Source organism: Anomalospiza imberbis, chromosome 21 (genome assembly GCF_031753505.1).
Source record: "Anomalospiza imberbis isolate Cuckoo-Finch-1a 21T00152 chromosome 21, ASM3175350v1, whole genome shotgun sequence".
NCBI lineage: Eukaryota > Metazoa > Chordata > Aves > Passeriformes > Viduidae > Anomalospiza > Anomalospiza imberbis.
This window is the reverse complement of record NC_089701.1, coordinates 2,054,316-2,073,325: the sequence shown is the minus strand read 5'-3', so window position 1 is coordinate 2,073,325 and position 19,010 is coordinate 2,054,316. Positions and strand designations below refer to the sequence as shown.

Below are 19,010 nucleotides of genomic sequence, written 5' to 3'. Positions count from 1 at the left end.
TTTATCTAGATACAGGTACTTTATTTACAAATATTTAGATTAATAGCATTGTTACATCAAATGAGGAGTACAGCAGTCCAAACAGATCCTTTCTGTGACAGAAACAATGAGACCTACTGTAACTTACTCTGGGAGTACAGGTATTGCACCTCAACAAGCTGTAGTCATTACAACACTGACTTCACATCAGCAGCAGGTCGTGGTCCCTGGGCAAACCCTGGTGCAGCCTTGGGTTAAGCAGGATGCAGGAGCTGGAGATCTTGAACATACCCATCTACTGAGGAACAGGAGGTAAAAAAGGACTAACCAGACAAACAAAGGGACAGCACACGAGTTACCCAAATCCTATTGTCTGCACATTCCAGTTTTGGCTTTTATTTAACATTGACTGTACAATACTCTGGTACCACTGGTTACTTACAAGTCTGAACATTGTAGAGTTTTAGTGTCTAGAGAGGGATTTTCAGACTACTTTGTATTTGAAATGCTGCAGTAAGCCTGAAGTGGGACATTGCATCGTGGTTAAGCACTTACCCCCTTCCATTTTTAAACCTTGTGATGTTTTCCAAGTGAAGCTGCACAAGGAGCCACAGCAAAACCTCACATTAGTGCAGCAACATCCCCCCAGGCAGGGTCACCACGTGACACCCCCTCACACACAGGCTCTGGCACCCCAGGAAAGATGTACCTGAAGGCTTGAAGAAAACCCTTTAAAAAAAACCCTCACAAAGCACTGTTAAAAAATACAAGAGTAGTTAAAAATCCCTAGAGAGCACATGTTGTTCCAGCTGTCCAGTTCAGCCTCTGCCCAGTCCCAAAGTTACAGGTACAAAAGCGGGAGGTGTGCGAGAGCCCGGCCACGGCTGAAGCCCGAGAATGCCAAAGAGAAGCAGGCAGAGCACTGCTGAGTGCAGAGGGGAGCATTGCACAGTGCAGAAGGAGAGCCACACCCCACTAGTGTTAATGGCTGTGTCCCCAGCACCGTGGGGACCCTGCAAGTGACACCCGGCAGCTGCAGCCCCTGCTGGGCTGTGCTGCCACAGGGGCACAGAGAGCTCAGACTGTACAAACGGGGGGTTCTTACACACTGCTCTAATGCCAGGCATCATTTTCTTCATTAAAATCATATACACAGGATGTATTTAACTGTTAGCTCAGTTCCTTCAAATTTTATACATATTTACGTTCTGTTAACAAAGGTAAAGGATAAAAGTGGCAAAAGAATGACGTAAAGCTATTGAGCACAAGAATGACCAGATCGCTTCCCTGCGCCACCCCGACCCCAGCACATCCCACAGGGAATTCTTCCAACAAAAGCACATCATTACAGAGCCCCTCGCTACCATCAGAAGTCATTTCACAGCAAAAACTTATCCTTTACTACTGACAGCTCGAACAGTTAGAGGTGGGGAAGAAAGGCCAAAGAACCATAAAATAAACCATACAAGACAAAGCCCTGCAAAAGTGTAAAATCAGGAGTCCAGCATCAGTGCTCAGTTTAAATTATGTATCGGTGACACTATCACAAGGACAATCAAGGAAAAAAAAACTTCTAGATTTACCATGCAGGAGAGGTTTTATTACTCTACTTGCCTTTGATAACCTGATTACATCTAAAGTTGTTTAGCAGTTTAGTACTGTGTTAAACTTGTCTCAGAGTTTTAATTAAACCCAGTAAGATGTACAGAAGATGGGGAAGCGGTCAAAAGCACCGCTCCCTAGAGCCAGAGGTGAGGGGTCAGGAGGAGCCACGGAGGGGTCACTAGCAGCCACAGCCTTCTCTCTGGGGCTGGGGTTCGCTCGTTAGCCGCCCCCCCTGCGGGGCTGACGGTTTGTGCTGTACGCCCGACTCGGCCGCGTTCAGGTCCAGGCTTCCGTCTTGGATGTTCTGGTAGATTTTCTTGGCAGCCTCCAGGAACGCGTCCTCCACGTTCTCTCCACTGCAAGAGAGCAGCAGGAGTTACTGGTGCTGCAGTGCTGCTTCCAGAGGGAGCTGGGCAGGCACTGTGCCCTCCTCTCCAGCCCAACAGCCCAGCCCCGGGACAGGGCAAGCCCTCCCTGGCCACCACACTCCTACCAGGACCAGCCAGGAATAAGGAGCATGTGCCAAAGAACTGAGGGGCAAAAATAAGCCAAAGCATCGAGCCACGTGCACAGGACAATTCTGACAGAGGCTTAAAAGCAAAGGAGCCACTATGGATCAGAACCTCTTTTTGTTACAAAGTTCTGTTCTGACAGGTGCCAGTGGGAGCCACATTTCCTGGTGGCCCTGGAGATCTGCTCCCCAGTGACACAGCCAGCCCCAAGCATGGCACAGCAATTCTTCAATTACTGGAGGGGCTGGTCAGTGCCTACAGACCAAACCTGCAGCTCTGAACAGCCAGAGGAAGGAGCCCTTTACACACTCAACACATTGCACACTCAAATAAGGCCTGAAATCCAAAACAGCTCATTTAAGTTCAACCAGCCTTTGCCTGAAATGCAGCATGAGGTCTCAGTTCCAAGTTACTTTCAAGTCACAGCAAACAGACCAACCTGAACATTACCGCAGGCAAAAGTCACTTACGTTTTTGCACTTGCTTCAAGGAACAATAAACCTGTTCAGAGACAGAGGTTTAACAGTCAGTGCACAACACACCTTAATAACGAGCCCGAAGTCAGACACGCTACGACCTTCCCATTACATGCACGACACTATTTTAGTACTAAACAAGCTTTTGTGACTATGTTAAGGCATCAACACAAGCTGATTTCTAGAACTACACACAGTTATCAGACTGCCTGGGGCACAGGAGTTTGTACATACAGTTCTATCACTCTGGAAGTGTAAGCCTGCAGCTATCAATGCTGCGGATTCACTTTAACATCACTTATCTTGTAGGAAAGTACCAGCTCAAGAGAAAAAAACACACCATTTTCTTCAGCAAATTGTTTGGCTTCTTCATATGTTACATCCCTCTGTGCTTCCAGGTCTGCTTTGTTTCCTATGAGGATTATCACCTGGGTCAGGAGAGACAAAGTTAGTCTGGGCAAAAGCTTAGGAGCCTTTTCACTGCCACCTTCATTATTAATGAGACTTTCTAAAAAACCAAAGGGAAACAGAAGAGCAGGTTATCTACAGAAGCCATGCTCCTTCAGGAGAGCTCTGCTCTAGCACTCCCCACTCTGGGAAAGCAAGAACAGCATCTCCAGCTGACACTTTCCAAGGCTTTAGGGTGTTCTCGTGAGATGAGGTCCCAAAAAGCTTCTCTTTACTCATGAGAACTGTACCCTGAGCCATTTCTTGTATTTGTTTAATCACCTGCTAATCCAGACATAATCTTCAGTGATTTCTCATCAGTTCGGTGCTAAAGTATTTTAGAGGCATTCAGGAACAGGCTGAAGAACAACAGCTCCAGCTCTGTGGTATGGGCAGAAAGACCCAGAAGGATCTTCCTCCACAAAACCTGCTCAGCTTTTGCTGGAGATGCAATTTACATTCCAGCCTAAGGACAGCATTCACCTCACTACTGACACAAAGCAAGGAGTAACGCAAGTGAAGGTTGGTCCAGATTTCATCCCAATTTTGTCTCCAACTGCTTCAAACAGACCCTGAAAGGTGAGTGGCACAAGAAGACTTTTAGAGGAAGCCCTTTTGCTGCAGCTGCAATCAGGAAGTGAATCACTGCACTCTGCACCTGGGGACAGGAGCAGTGCAGAAAACACAGGCAGCTCTTGCAGAGACCACTGCAGTGCTTTGGGAGAAGCAATCTTGCTTTTAAGCTAAATAAAGTCAAACTTACAGTATTTGGATTGGTGAGGTTCCTTGCATCTGTCAGCCAGCTGCTTAAGTGATTATACGTACTTCTTCTGCAATGAATCAAAGGAGGACACTTTTAGCATTTTATAAAATATTTAGGTGCCAACAGCACAGTCAGCATCCAAACACAGCAACATCCATCATCCCTGCTGATCGCCCCACCTCAAGAGAGACAAACAGCAGCAGTGTGGACTCAGACCACAAATTAAGTCAACTTGAAACCCTTGGAGCAGCTCGTACACTCCCAGTGGAAAGCCAGACCAATTCCCATTGCTAGCACACAGCTCTGCACACAGACACGGCTGGTGCTGTTTTCAACAGAGCACATTAAAAGGTTTCCTGTCAAATACCCTTACAGCACACAGTGCAGCAGAAAAGCACTTCAGTAACAAAATGCAGAAGGTCATGTTTTACTCAAGATTTACACAAACAGGAAATACACCTAAATATGCAAGAAAAAACAAAGAGGTGCCTGAAGAGTATCAAGAACAGCCCCAGAGGAAGATGAGGGACGCGTGAATGCAAAAGTATTTCACGTTGCACCTGATGCACTATTGCTTGAGCAGCATCTTTAGCTGTAACCTCTAGAGGAAGGCAGGATGGCTGCTGTGCAGTGCCAGGCTGCTGTGGAAGAGGCCCAGGGTCAGGCTGAGGCCAGGCTCTCTCCCCACACACCAGGGGCAGCTCTGCACGTTCACTGGGCCCACTGAGGACACCCCTGCCAGGTGAGCAGCACTGCCACTGCCTCCACAGCAGCAACAGCCACGTGCTGCAGAGCAGATTCTCAGGGCAAAGCCAGTTCTTTAAAACAACTTCAACACAGGCTGAAATGCATATTCCTCAGGCTCATCAGCATCAAGACTTTCCAAGACAAGCCGCTCACATCATTCCCTGTGTCTCATCTGCAGCTCTTGAACCATGGGGCTATTTAGGTAAGGTGTGGCAGGCGTGCACAGCAGGATGCTGCTCATCCAGACACACACAGAGCCTCTGAGCCACGGGGACAGACCAGACAGAACCTTCAGGGCTGAGCATCCCAGCCTCAGCATCACACCCAGAGCTCTGCTGCCCTTACCTGGTGATGTCGTAGACCATGAGAGCTCCTGCTGCTCCTCTGTAGTAGCTTCGTGTGACAGCCCTGAATCTCTCTTGTCCTGCTGTATCCCAAATCTGTAGTTTAATTTTTTGGCCACTAACTTCAATTATTCTCGTGCCAAATTCAACACCAATTGTGTGGGGACAGTCTGCCATAACTGTCATGAAAAATAAGAGCAAAGATCAGATCTTCCTAGGACAAGGTTTTCTTGCTGCAAAGTATGACTATCACAAGTTTTCAGTTATCTTTACTAGACTTTCAGTGTCTAAAAAAGCATTTTTACAGCTACAGTTCCCAAACTGCATCACTTAACCAGAAATAAAATGCTGTATTTCCTGAGCTGCTGTTAGTTTTAAAAACAGTTATAAAATTCCTTGCCTTCTCTGCTGCTCTTTGGTCATACATATCAGAAGGTACCAAGTCAGCTGACTCCAAGTCTATCCTTGCAGAAGGTTAACTATTTTAATGCAGTAGGAAAAGATCATTTTTAGGCAATTACCAAGAAAGATACAGTTAAAAAGTCTGTCACATCTTCAAAAACAAACACCCAAGTTGTTTCAGACAGGGCAATAGCATGACTGTCCAAGAAAATGCCAGTTTCATAAGTAGCTACAAACACACCAAATCCAAAAAGGATTTCTAGTTATGATAAACTTATGTTAATAAGCTCATCTTTGAGGAAGATCAAGAAAATACAGACAGGACGAGGACCTACTCAGGCTACCTAGAGTTAGGGGCAGTCTCACAGCAGAGGTGTTTGGCACTTTAGTTTGGTTGTACTGCTTTGGCTTGGTGCAGACAGAACATTCTCCTCATGGACAATTTGAGCATGTGCAAAATGGCTTTTGAATAACTGGCTGATACTGCATTTTCATTAAAAACAACAGTCAGAAGTTCCTATTTCTACTGGAAAACAAATATTTTAACTGCAGCTCCTACCCACTTGTTACCACATCTCAAGTAGCACATGGTGATGCCAGTACTGAGAAATACCTTCAGACTTACTCACTGAGTGAGGTTAACAGCTGCTGCAAACCCCAATGCAACACGCACCAGGAGAAACTGAAGCTAATTCTTAATTAGTGATGATAAAACATGAGACAATGTTTCAGCTGAGAGAGACCGCAGCAAGCCCTAAACACCATCACCCCGGGCAGGCCAAGTGTCCTGCAGGGCTGCTTAAGGTTGCAAACAAGGACTCAAAGCAAAACTATTCCCTTTTTTTCCTTTCGGACTCCTTAATAGCACTAAAAACTCCAACTGCTTGTGATCAAGCTACACCAATATTGAAAACATGCAAAGCTCAGACGAGAAATTTATTTGTTCACATCAAAATCCACAGAAAAGCTGTAAAATCAGATCCAGTCCTCCCACTCGCTCACAGGCAGGATTGGCTGGAGCAGGTTTTGCCGTAACTACGTCAATATTTGTTTCTGCACCTGCTGAAGTCAAACCAAAAATGTGACCCAGTACAATCCAAACTCATAGAGAGTAAGACAGACACCAAATCGAGCTCATGCATGATGGAAACGGGCAGGGAAAAGGGATGAAAATGCCAGTTAGAATAAATACCATGAAATGAAATACTCACACTTCTTTTCTGTGAACTGATGAAGCAAACAGGACTTTCCTACACCCATGTCCCCTGTTACAGAAAGAATAGTTAAATCATTGTTGCAACAAGCACATTTTCTTTCTCCCACACAACAAATGGTACAGAGACATTCATTTCTCAGGTCAGATGGGCAGTGTTCTATCCCTGGGTATATCGTTGAATTTATCAACTTGCCACTAAAGCTTTGGTTACAGGTACAGCTTGCAAGCAAGAGCAGAGCACTCAAGAAACAGCTAATTTGTATTACTGATTTTATAACTGCATTTCACAAGGTTCTGAGAAGTACAGCTGAAGAAGCTGAAATGTAAAATATACTTGGTGTTTGCTCCTGTCTAACTGTGGTAAGAACATCAAAAATACTGACAACCAACCAGAACACCTCAAGAAATTGCTACATTTCTACCAATCCTCTTGCACAATGCCTAGAGTGAGACATAGCAAGATCTTTTAATAACCAACTTTTCCAGAGGCTGAGGCTGTCACAGCAGCCTGACTTACAAACCTGCAGATCATTTACACCTACACAAGGTCATTAACAATTAAACAATTAACAGCAAAACCAGTTCTTCCAGGACAGCAATAAATGTAATCCCTTAGAGTCCCTGACTAAGCAGCCAAGGAAGCTGCAGCTAAAAGCAACATTTAAACACAAAAACGCAGCCTGACAGAGGTTTATGAGCCTCATGCAATGGTTTCCAATCAGCACTCATGCCTTCAACATAAATTCTAAAACCTTTGAGATTAAGGATGAAAAATGTTCCAGTAAATGCTAAAGCTGCAGAGAAGTGTGGTGACCTGTGGGGACTGAGGTGGGACAAGCACAAACTGAAAGCAGCCTGGCACAGCCCCAGGCTTCTCATGTATCCACACAGAACACACACAGGTGGGAGCCCACTGGTACTTACCAATAATGATGTACTTAAAGATGTAGGAATAGTTGTAAGGTGCAGTTGCCATTGTGGCACTAAAATAAAAAACAGAACATGTCAGAACTGATACTTGTTCCCTCAAGGCAACCCAAATCACCCAGTTTAGTTCATATAAACAAAAAAACCCTTCCTCTTCCTCTCTCCCACAGCCACCCTTTCATTCACAGTTCGAATTTGTGTCCTTCCCCAGTCACTGAATTAGTGGCACAGCCAGCCAGCAAAGTTCCCACATTGTTTGCTCCGAGCCGCTGTCAGTGAGGCCTCCAAGTAGAAACACACTCTGGGGTAGTACTGATAATCAGTTTTATCCAGAAGGACTTAAAGCTGTTGAAAAGCTCAGTCCCTCCTTGCTCTGCACAGTCACTGCCAGACCAGCACTCACCCGCCAAAGAGCTGATGTATCAACCAAAGAGAAAATCTGACTCCAGCACAAAATGCGAAGAGATTTAACAAAACCAGCAAGTTAGAACTATTACCTCACACTTCTGAGACTTGCAACAGCAACAAAGGAAGCAGTGCAGCTTGCAGCAAACAGCTAAGATTTAAAAGAATGCTGTAGTAGCCTTAACTGGGGCCTGGGGTGCCGCTTGTCCATGGTGGAAAAGCGCTGCAAGCCACAAATCAGATGTTCAGGAAGTTGGTTAACATCTCTGTGGCTTTGTCAGCACAGCAGTGCTACAGCAAGGCTGCTGAGCAGTTTCTCTTTTTTAAAAGGCAGGCAAAATACTTTTAACATTCCAGAGTTTTCCCAAATGTAGAGGGAATTAGAACTGGCTTCGGCTGTCTCAATCTGCAAGGAGTAAAAGTTGACTTGCTAATTAACATGTCACTTAGCCAGGATTACACTTCTGTAAGGGCCAGATGTTGGCAGGTAACATTAAAGATGGGAAACGCCTGCTTTGGTCCCAGGCTTTAAGTTAAACTGGATCCACTGATCAGTTAAGCAAGTGGAAAATTTCTAGCAGGAATTCAGCACTTCCCTTGCTGCTCCTGCAGGGCAGATAGCCAGCCATTACAAACACATGGTACTCCTTACAAGGAACACTGCTGGAGCCTAGAAAGATTTTCATTAGGTCATGTGTCATTCACATGACAAATGAAACCAATACTGGAAAGAAATACAAACAGAGGAAAGCTTCCTAGGCCTAAGACTTTCTCAAAAGCAAAGCACTGTTCCTTGCAGCACAATTAATCCCCCTCACTGAACTGCAGTCGTAAGAAAGATGAACAAATCTCATTCCCAGCACAGAGCCAGCAGCCTCTGCTTCCCAGCACTGAGATTTGAGGCAAACATGCTTATCTAGACCTGGGAGGGGAACAACTCCCAGAGCAGCTAAGAAGGGTTTACTGAGTGCCAGGCACTGCTCTGCACCTCGTCTTCCCTCCAGGCCTGGCTCAGGAGATGGAAACACTCGGTCCTTCTGTCCCAGGCAGAACACAAAGCACCTCTGCTAAATCCTAGAGACACACACTGTTCTACTAAACCAGGTTTATTCCAAGATAGGAAATAAAGTGACAGTTTTGGACACTAATTCAACAAGCAAGCCAGCAGCTTTATTGCCTTATTTCCTGGAAGATTCCAGAATTACAGTACCAGCTTCAACACGTGCACGGGTTATTTTCAACAACAGTAAATAAAGACAAGTCACTGCTCCATATTGAGTTCCAAAGGAATGTGTCACTGTGGAAACATCCAGTCCTTCAAGTTTCCTGAACATCTTCACACATTATGTTCTTTTTCTTCTCCAGCATAGTAAACTAGGCACACAAAGCACATGTTCCTGCAGGACCCTCCACCTGCCACCTCCTTTCTGGGCAGGTCAGGAGCACCACGCTCACAGCTCAGCTCCATTTGATGGCACACAGGGCTAAACAGGGGTCCTTGAGGCAACTGGAAGTATAAAAGAAAGCTTGAACAAACTGATTCACACATGCAAGTACTTCAGGAGGAGAGCAGGAACTGCCCTGTTTTCCACAGAGAACAGCTGGGTGTTACAGCCACAAGACACCAAGAGCACCAATATGCACCAAAGATCTCCTGTGCATTCCGAGGATGGAAATATCCAGTAACTTATGCTGTTAAAAACCCCAACCAAACCAACCAGCAACATGAACTCCAAGACAGGGAACCAGCCACCTGCGTGGCTATGAAATCTGCAGAAGCCTGCGTGCCCTCTCTTCTTCCCAAGACCAGGAGGCCAAGGAATGCCAAGTACTCCCCAACACAAGGAAGTTTCATGTTTCTGAGCACATGACTTTAGGATAGCACTGTGTGGTAAACAATGCTGTACTGCTCTGCTGTTCCAACCAGGAGGGAAATGCATCCTGCTTTCCAAGCCTGGAAAGTGAGGAGGACTTTTTTTAAAGCATGAACAGACCAGGAACTCAGAGCAGTCTCTGTCACAAACTGAATTTGAAGCGAGTCTCAACTAGATCTTCATTGCTAAATATACAGCTCTGTTTGTCAGACTGTTTCTGCTTGCTGAGATATGTCCATTTTCATATGCCCTCTAAGTAAAAACGTCTTAACTATGCTATTTCAATATAAAAAAACTACTGGTATTACATTTATTCCAAGGGTCACATTACAGAAAAGATTCTGAAATACTCCAAACCATTAGTAAAGGTCAGGAATATTTTCTGGAGAACAGATGATTCCTTTAAATAAAAAAAATCAAAAACCCAAGCAATACTAAAACAAACAAATAACAAACTTTTAAACACTCAAATTCCAATAAGGATTAGCAGGAATTCAAGCTGTACTCAGATCTTGGAATAGAAGTGATATTCCACAAGGACTCTGTGCTGAAGGAGAAAAAAAAAAAATGCAACCAAACTGAACACAGAAACCCTGCTGAGAATTCAGCCTTGGAAAACTGACCACCTCAGCATTTACTGCAGACGAAAGAAGGAAGTCCAGACAAGAACAGGGCACAAGAGGGGTCAGTAAATTCTAAACTATCAGCTACATGTCAATGCAAGGGGTTGACAGGCATCACCCCTCCGTAGGAACTCATTCTGCCTCCACCCTCTCTGTTCCAGACATGTGAATCTCGGTAATTCCAAGAGGGGGGATGGGGCTTTCCTCCTGGGAGAGCAAGAACTGCAGGGCTGAGAAAGATGCACATAAATATCCACAGCTCAGCCTCGGCCACTGCTGGCACTGTGCACTGTGCCATCAAAGTTAACCAGCCATGAGTTTACTGCTAACAGAAAGCAGAAGTTTAGTCTGGGAGCTTGGCCTACCTGCCATCCTTCTTCCGGGAAAGGCTGCCAGCTCAGCCTTGGCTCCCTCCTCCCAGGTAAGGCTGCTCTGGAGCCCAGAGCATTATTGCAGGATGGCCACTGGCCAGAGGATCTCACTGAGCACAGATTTATGCTCATTTCAAAGCCTATACAATTCATTTCTGTCTTACATTAAGACTGGAAATTCTGCAGTGAGCAGTGTCACCAAATCCATTTCCCATATATCAACTTCTTCTTAGAGGCTTTTTTTTTAAATAAAGTTAAAGATGACCTTAATGAGACACCAGTACATCTACATCTCCTCCTCTAATCAACAAGCACCACACAGATATTTAGAAATCTCACTGAAGCCTTATTTCAAGTATCAGCTACATCTGTACTTCCTGAGATAAGATTGTTCTGAGCACACTGCTGTAACATTCTTAATCACAGTAACATAACTGTAAATATCAGATTCATACCAGCCTTTGTGAGACCTGTGCAGTTCCTTCCAGTTCAAGGACAGAGTTTTAACTCTGCATTGGATATCATTTGCATTAAGAAATGTAATATCTTTATGCTCAACAAGAAGCAGGTGTGTTATGAAAGAAGACCAGAACCTGCATGGAGAGGGTTTATTAGATACTGCTGTGGTTCATACCACCAGCTGATGGATAGTCCATGTGCAGGGATGAGAGCTGGGGAAAAAACTACCACCTTCAAACTCAGCACTGCCCAGTTGTTACTGGTTCCCTGCAAAGCACAGCACTCTGCAGCCAGGGAACCACTGCGTAGCTACTCTGGAGCAAAAGGTATTTTGTAGTCCATCTGGGCAGCCAGGTGTTCTGTGCATCATTCTCCAAGGATGTGCAGTAGTAAAAGCTCTCACAGTTGAAGCTGCAGATTACTTGGATGTTAATTAACAGACAATAATAAGATTGGTAAGGGGGAGGAGCTGGAGAGAGGCAGAATTGTTTCATTTCATAATTGCACTCTTCCCCTGATAAGGACTTTTGTCAAGCACACAGAACAATGTGGTTCAACTGGTACCTCACTTCAGCAGGCTACTGAAACAGTCTGTGAGTGCTTCAGTTATGGTCACCTGTCAGATCACAGCACACTGAAGGTAAGAACAGTTCTGTTATCAATTCATTCACCCAAGCACTGAATTCCCACAGGTCTGTTGTCCACAGCAATCTATGAGGTCTGCTACAATTAAATTCCACTGTGGTTCTCTGCCTTTCACACACCAAGGACATTCAGGTCTTCCTAAACCACATCAACATCTCAGCCCTCTTTAGGATGACGCTCTGCAGCCACCCTGCTCTGCTTATTTATTCATTTTTTTGCAGGCTTGGCTTTACAAAGCCCTGCTGAGCCTGATTCCTGAGGAGTCTCAGAGTCTCTGCAGCCTTCACACCTGTCTGACAACATCACTTGTTGCTGGCCAGTTCCTTACTCATCCCTCAGCTCTTCCAGAGTCATCCTCCCTTGCTTCCCCCATTTGGATTTCACCAAAGCATCTAATCAGCACAAGATAGGAAATGTGGCTGAGCTGGTCTCTGTTCACCCAGCAGCCTCTGGGAGCTGCTGTCCAGAATCACTTTGCATTTCCTTACTATTCCCACCTCCAGCAGCACACGAGGCCTGCAGGCTCTGGGGCTCAGACTGCAGCCCTGCAGAGCCCTTTCCAGGCTGTTCTTGAGGAAATGCATTTGATATGTTCCTTAACCATGTCAAACCCAGCTTGAGGCCTAGGAGGTTCTTCTAAAGGCTTCACAGGCCTTCACTTCTCCTTCCTCCAGGAGAACTTCATTCTTCTTTTTAAAATCAAAGCTACATAACACACTACCTTCACTTTCTGACTTTCCTCACCAGCTCTCCAGTCACACCCACGTTGTCCTGGTTATCCTTCTACTGGTTTCACATCCTGCTTCATTAAGTTACTCCAATTTGCTTCCTGAACTTCCTGCATTTATATGTGCACACCTCAATTCTCCCTAACCACACCCCAGCAGCAGAGCTGAACTAATCACTGCCTACCTGTCCTCATCAGCTCGAGCCCCTTCTGCCATGTCCCTCCCCTCAGCCACCCCTGATCCACTTGTATTTCCTCACTTATCCTACTCTCCTCTTCCTATAGAACACTCCAGCCTGTTGTGTGTCTGTTCACAGAAGGAGAACCAAGGTCCAAAGATACCAGTAAGTTTGGGGCAGAATATACAAAACCAGAAGAGTTTTCTGTCATTCCAACAAATCAGAACACTCTGGAGCCACCACCTAGGAAAACACAAGCCACGGATGTTTTAGGTAAATATTAACTAAAAGCTACCTCCTGTTTCAGGAAGATTCAGCAAAATGAGAATCAATCTTCACCAGGTTTCATTAGATGCCCAGGAGTGAGCAGGTAATTTTAAAGTATTATTTACATTTTACATCCCAGTAACTCCAGTAGAACAGGTTTGTTTCCAAACTGCTGTCCTTCATAAGAACTCCTCTTTTTTTTTTTTGTTACTCATAAAATGGAAAAAAGGAACTTCTTCCTTGCACTCAGACTTATGGCATTTTCAAATCCCTACAGGAAGCTAACAAATTCCTTTATAAACCATATTAAATTGTGACATTTAGTAATTAAACTGCCCAAGTTACTTTCTTCCCATTAGCAAGTACTGCCCAAGCACAAGGGCCTCTCAGTCCAAACCACGACAGGAATCAATCCCAGGCAATGCATTCCACAGGGACGAATCTGTAAAAGATGTGGTGACTTGGGGTTTAGGATACAGCCAAGCTGAGTGAATGCTGCTCACTAAGGGGCTCTGTCACCTCTGAAAAACATCCCAACACGGACCTACCCTGTTTCAAAGCAAAAGCCACAGCGAGTAACCTCCAGTGCAGACACCCACCTTTCCCTGGCTTTAGTGCAAGGATAATTCAGCACAACTCCAGCTGAAGACAAAGCTACCAACAGATGTTGTGGATACTTAAGTGTGCTGCAAACAGGCAATAAACAATTAAGAGAAAGAAAATAATTTCACTCTCTTTAGCCTCAATAAGCTTTGACAAAAAAAAAAACAGTCTAGAATACTTTCGCTGCTTTCTCAAATAGGAAGTGGCTTTTCCCTCAACCCTCAAAGTTATTTTTCTGACAAAATTCATGACGGCACAGGTCAATATAACAAAAGCAGAGACAACGCTGCACATCGGCCACATATACGGTACAATATACACATACACACCCTCCGTGCAACTGCAACAGCTCGTAAGGGGGAGATATAGAAACACACATGTAAAAATATCGCCTGTGGCCGGGTGTTTGCTGGTGGCGTTGCCGACTGTGCGGTGCCGAGGAGCAGTGGGAGGCGGCGGTGACACAGAGCAGAGCGGCCTAGTCCTGCCCGCAGCCTCACCCCGCTCGGCCCGGCCGCCCCTTCCCCTCCCTGCCGGCCCCGGGGCCCGCCCGCAGCGCCCTCGGGGCCACACGGCGCCCGGCGGGCCCGCCGGGCCGCGGCTCGGGGCGGTACCGGGACGGAGCGCCGCCGACCGGGACCCGCCCCGGTCCGCCCGGCCCGGCAGAGGCCCGGCCGGGCGGGCGGCCCTGCCGGCCCCCCGTACCTGTGCTCGGGGCTCAGGGAGCTGTGCAGCGCGGCTGTGCGGGCGGTGCCCGGTGCCCCGCGGCCTTGTGGCTCGGCTCGGTCCGGGCTCGCTCCGCTGCCTCAGACGCGGCTCCGCTGCGCCCCCATCACCCCCGCAGCCAAGATGGCGGCGCCCCTCGCACGGGGTTTCCCCTCCCACTCTCGACGGGCGCCGGGGCCGCACAAAGAGTGGGCGCGAGGGCGCCGCGGCGCAGCCAATCACGGCGGCCGCTGCCCGGCGGGGCCCCGCCCACCCCGCCGGCGCGAGGGGCGGGGCGGGGCCGGGGCGGGGCGGGAGCGCGCGCCCTCAGGCGGAGGAGCGGCGGCGGCGGGAGCGCGCGCCCTCAGGGCGGAGCGGCGCCGCGGAAAATCCCGGATTTCCGCGCTGCTCTCGGGATAAAATGGCACGGAAACCAACAGCGACCCGCCCGGAAGCCCCAGCTCGCCAGGAAATGCTGAGAAGGGAGCAGCACGGCGCGGCGCAGGTACGGGGCCGTCGCAGTGCCCAGCACCGCTGAGGGGCTCCAGAGCTCCCCGTCTGTCTCCCGGGATCAGCGTCCGATTCTTGGCCACGTCCCGTGAAATGCTCGATGGTGTTCATTTGGGCTTTGAATATTTTAAATCGGCTTCTTAAACACTTGTGGCATGCGATCCTAAAGACCTAAAACCACATCACACTGCCCAAACCTCACAGTTCACGGGATTTAAAAAATAAATCAGTGGTTTAGGAGATGTAAAAGTGTATCAATAAAGTTCCCCAATAAGGATTTCATTTCAGTCCCACACATTATGGAAAGCATCAAATTCTGCTGTGGGTCGGTGTCCAAGGTTCAAATTGCAGCTTCCCCACTGCCATAACATTTCTATGGAAGTTTTTTCCAGAATGGGCATTTTCCATCTCCATTACTGTGACATTGCTAATTCCATTTCCTTAGTTGAGCGACATCAAAGGAATCCTCTGCTTTCCATGAATCAGCCACCCCCTAATTATTACTCAACCTCTACCAGGGAGAAACTGCATGGTAAATAATACTCCATGTTATCTGGGCAGAAACCTCATAGAGTGAAAAGCACTGGTGAAAAACAATTAGAATTCTTTTCCCCTTTATCTACACGCTAAACAAATCTCTGAGTGATAAAAAGCAAAGATTCGATAGAAAAATACAAAATCTGCTGGCAGTGTAGTAGAGATGTAGGACTCCTGTCGGTTATTGTCAGGGTTCTAACTTCAAAACAGATAACAGTGTGCAACAGAATCCTTTTCAAGTTTTGCAAAACCTTATATGGAGTGACTTTTACTAGAAAAATAGGTCAAAACGAGCCAGTGAGAATGATTTCCACAAGAGGGAGTCTTTAAACGGAAAATGACCTGACTGTTGTGACACAGTTGCAGTCTGGTTTACTGACTTGAGAAAAGTACACTTGCCTGGTACTGCCCCAGATATTATTCTATTAACACAGACACTGTAATGAGAGGGTTTTTTTAATTCAGAATTGTTCAAATATCACACACGAAGATACATTGAGGACTTCTCTATCTGTGGTTCAGTGTTGGTAGAGTCAGGCAGGCAGGGTGAGCTTCCCTGTTTTTACGAGAGGGAGCTCACACAGGTAATCCCTGCTGTTATATCCATGGGAAGGGCAATGGGTGCACAGCCTGCCCAGGGTGCGGGTGGCTGATTGGAGCTGCAGCTTCCTTTCCAGGGGGAATTGCAAGCAGCCCTTTCCCCCAGGCAGGCACAGGCTCCCCGTGGGTTTGCTCACCCGCTGCACCTCTCCAGTCACACTCACAGGGTGGCACTTCCCCCTGCAGTGCCCACGGAGACATCGCAGGATTACTCAACAACTCGGAAAATCACTTTAATCTGGAGTCTGGCTTGTGGGGAGTTTCAATTGTGAACAGAAATGAGAAGCAGTTTTGGGATATAATTGCTTTTGTTTCTTACCTGCAACAAAATTAAAAGCCATTACCTAAATGTGAGTAAGATTCAGCTTTTTAACTGAAATCCCCAAATATATTTTATGTAAAACTGCCTTCCTTTCTGAGGTGATGTAAAAGGCAACACAGATTTGCTTGAAAACTCCTGCTTTTATGTGCTCTGCTCAAATATTCCTACAAAGTTTAAAGTTAACAGAAGACATGAGTGAGAAGGATGGAGCAACAGCATCTGCATTTCTTTGGTTCTTTATTCTTGTGAGTGCTTGAAAGCCTGCAGCAGTTTTTCAACAACAGTTATTGAGAAAAGGCTGACTCCAGCCCATTCATTGTGAACATCTGGACAGAACCTAACAACAGTAATTAGAACCCACTAAATTGGTAACAATACCAAATTGCCAGGGATGGAATCCTCCTCTATGGTCCCACCCTTCCCTGTGGATTTCTGCTGGGTCAGTCCACTCTTGAAAAGCCTTTTCCACGTGTCTCTTTCTGTCAAGAGGGAACAGCATCCAAATTTTCTGGTCACGTGAGCCTTGCTCTTGGGTTTATTTCTGTACCACAAACCCCAGGAAAAGTAAAGACTCCGAGTTAATGCAGTTGATAGAAGGTTTGAGGATTTTCTTCTTTGCAAATAAATTACATAGAGTGATCTGCAGGATCTGCTTCCTTCTTTAGAATGCGTCCTTGTAAGAAAAGAAACCTAAATATTATTAAATTACACATCAGCTTTCATGAAGAGCGTGGTATTGAACGGAATTTTTATCTGCAACACTCTTTTCCCTGAGGACAGCAGTAAGCAGGCCAGACTGTCAGAATTTAAACTGTCAGGCCACAAACAGACAATAAAAAGTAGCTAAAGTCAGGTTTGTCTGTCTGTCTTCTTCCCCTGACCCCCAGCTTCATCTTCTGGCTTTGCTCAAGTTTTTCTAGATGGAGACAGAGGGGAGAAACACGGGATTTTTCAGGAACTAGTTTGAAATACACTTCTGTGGGAGTCGATCACGTAACACTGGATTGGTCACAGATGACTGACTGGTCTTTACTTGTATTTTATTTTTGTGTTGCCCAGTTCTCCTTTCATCTCTTACCATTTCAGTTTTGTGGTGTCTGTAGAAATGTTCCTGTGGTCAAGGTTTTTTTTTAGTTCCTTCTTTATCTTTTTTAGTTCCTTCATCTCATGTAAAATAGGCAGCCCAAGCCCATTGGCACTTCTACAACCACAAAGCTTCAAATTAAATTGATTAAGGATAGAAGAACATTTGGGCCAATGGTAATTCTGGTGTCAGTAAATGCAGCTCAGCTGGATTCTCTCTGTCAATATTTTGTGGGATTGGCAGTATGGAATGGAAGTGTAGCCCTTTCCACAGGAACTTCAACATTAATATTGAGGAATACTTCCAAATACATACAGCAGCGAGCCCACTTGATGGGTCAGTGCTCACCATGACTCCTTTTATCCTGACTGAAGATAAATCTGAGCTTTACTGACTTCATTTGGAGTTCACTTTTCAACTCTGGTGCCTTGAGCGTAATCCTCAGGCATTCATAGTTCGATGTGTCCTTAGCAAGCAGCTTATATTTTAGTACAAAGCCAAACTGTAGCAACAGAAATGCCTGCAAAACACCAGCATCTGCTTTTCAAAGCCATGCAAGTGCTGTGGTTTCCTGGCTGACATGACAACATGCCCAGAGAGCAGTTCCTGGCAGTGGTGAAAGGCTTTGTCAGTCAATCATCTTGCACAAGGCAGGATTTGATCCACACAGAGCTGCTTCTGGACAGAAAACTACCTCTGGAGCTGACAGCAACAACCTGTAGGGGTTTGTGCCCCACCTCAAGGGGTTTCCTTGCTCAAGGGCTTTGCAGTGCCACAGCACAAGGCTCCCTGAAAACCTTTCTGCCCTTCTCATCAATCACAGTGGTTTCTGACATCAAGAGACTCTTGATTCGGCTCTGACCATATCTGGTTCCACATCTCACTCTCTGCACTGAGAGGTTGCTTCTTGGAAAGAAACTCCCTCAAATGGTTCAGCATGCCAAGGTCACTTTTCTACCCTCAGCAGCACAAGTGTAGCTGCATTTCCAGCTGAATAGTGGAAATGGGGACCTAAAATTTCCATGGAAACATTACAATTTAACAGTACTTAAAGTAATTGAACACAGTGTTTTCAAAAGGCTAAGTCATTTTGCATTAATTATATTTGATGGACAGGTGAAGAATTTTTGGTTTAGCTGTGTAATGATGTTACAAATGCATGATAGGATATGAACATGATGCAGAACATCACGTAGATGAGTTACTGTGTGATTGTGCAGTGTCAGTGCCTCTTTGTAAGGGATGTTCCTGATTTAATGAAAGGTTTGGTTATGCACAGTTCTCACAGACTTCAGAATCAAAATGGCAGATGGTTCTTAGCCCACCTAAAATATCCTGGTTAATAATGTTCTCATACACAAAAGCATAACAAAAACCTTCTTCAGTTACAGGCATGACAGAGGAGAAATACCCACCACTGGCTTTATGAATAACCATGTCTTTGTTCCACACAATTCCAGCAGCAAGTGGAGGCATTGTTGGTGGCATAGAAACCGTTTTTGTGAGAACCCACTGCAGGGTGGCACTGTCTCGGTACAGTGCTCCTCTCAAGAGCACGAGACAGTTCTCTGATTACATGATGGAGAGAGAGAGAGAAAAACAACAGCTGTCTGTGGCCTGCCTGCCTGTCTTAGATTTGCCACTACTCACTGGTAGTGTCAAGGAAAAACTCCATAAAAAA

General features: G+C 46.0%; 1 protein-coding gene across 1 annotated transcript; it reads right to left on the bottom strand.

Moving 5' to 3' along the window:
- Positions 1–14,453, bottom strand: RAB14 (RAB14, member RAS oncogene family). Its single transcript, XM_068211007.1, has 8 exons — positions 14,277–14,453; positions 7,416–7,474; positions 6,487–6,540; positions 4,875–5,052; positions 3,783–3,849; positions 2,913–3,000; positions 2,567–2,597; positions 1–1,940 (listed from the first exon to the last, which is right to left on the bottom strand). The coding sequence occupies exons 2-8, from the start codon at positions 7,465–7,467 to the stop codon at positions 1,763–1,765; spliced, it is 648 nt and encodes a 215-aa protein (XP_068067108.1). The 5' UTR covers positions 7,468–7,474; positions 14,277–14,453; the 3' UTR covers positions 1–1,762.
- Positions 14,454–19,010: the final 4,557 nt, after the last annotated feature.

Coding starts and splice junctions, on each gene's coding strand:
- RAB14 (XM_068211007.1), bottom strand. CDS start 7,467: ATGGCAACTGCACCTTACAACTATTCCTACATCTTTAAGTACATCATT. Junction 3,850..4,874: donor ATGGTCTACGACATCACCAG/GTAAGGGCAGCA, acceptor GATTCATTGCAG/AAGAAGTACGTATAATCACT. Junction 3,001..3,782: donor ACCTCACCAATCCAAATACT/GTAAGTTTGACT, acceptor CTCCTGACCCAG/GTGATAATCCTCATAGGAAA.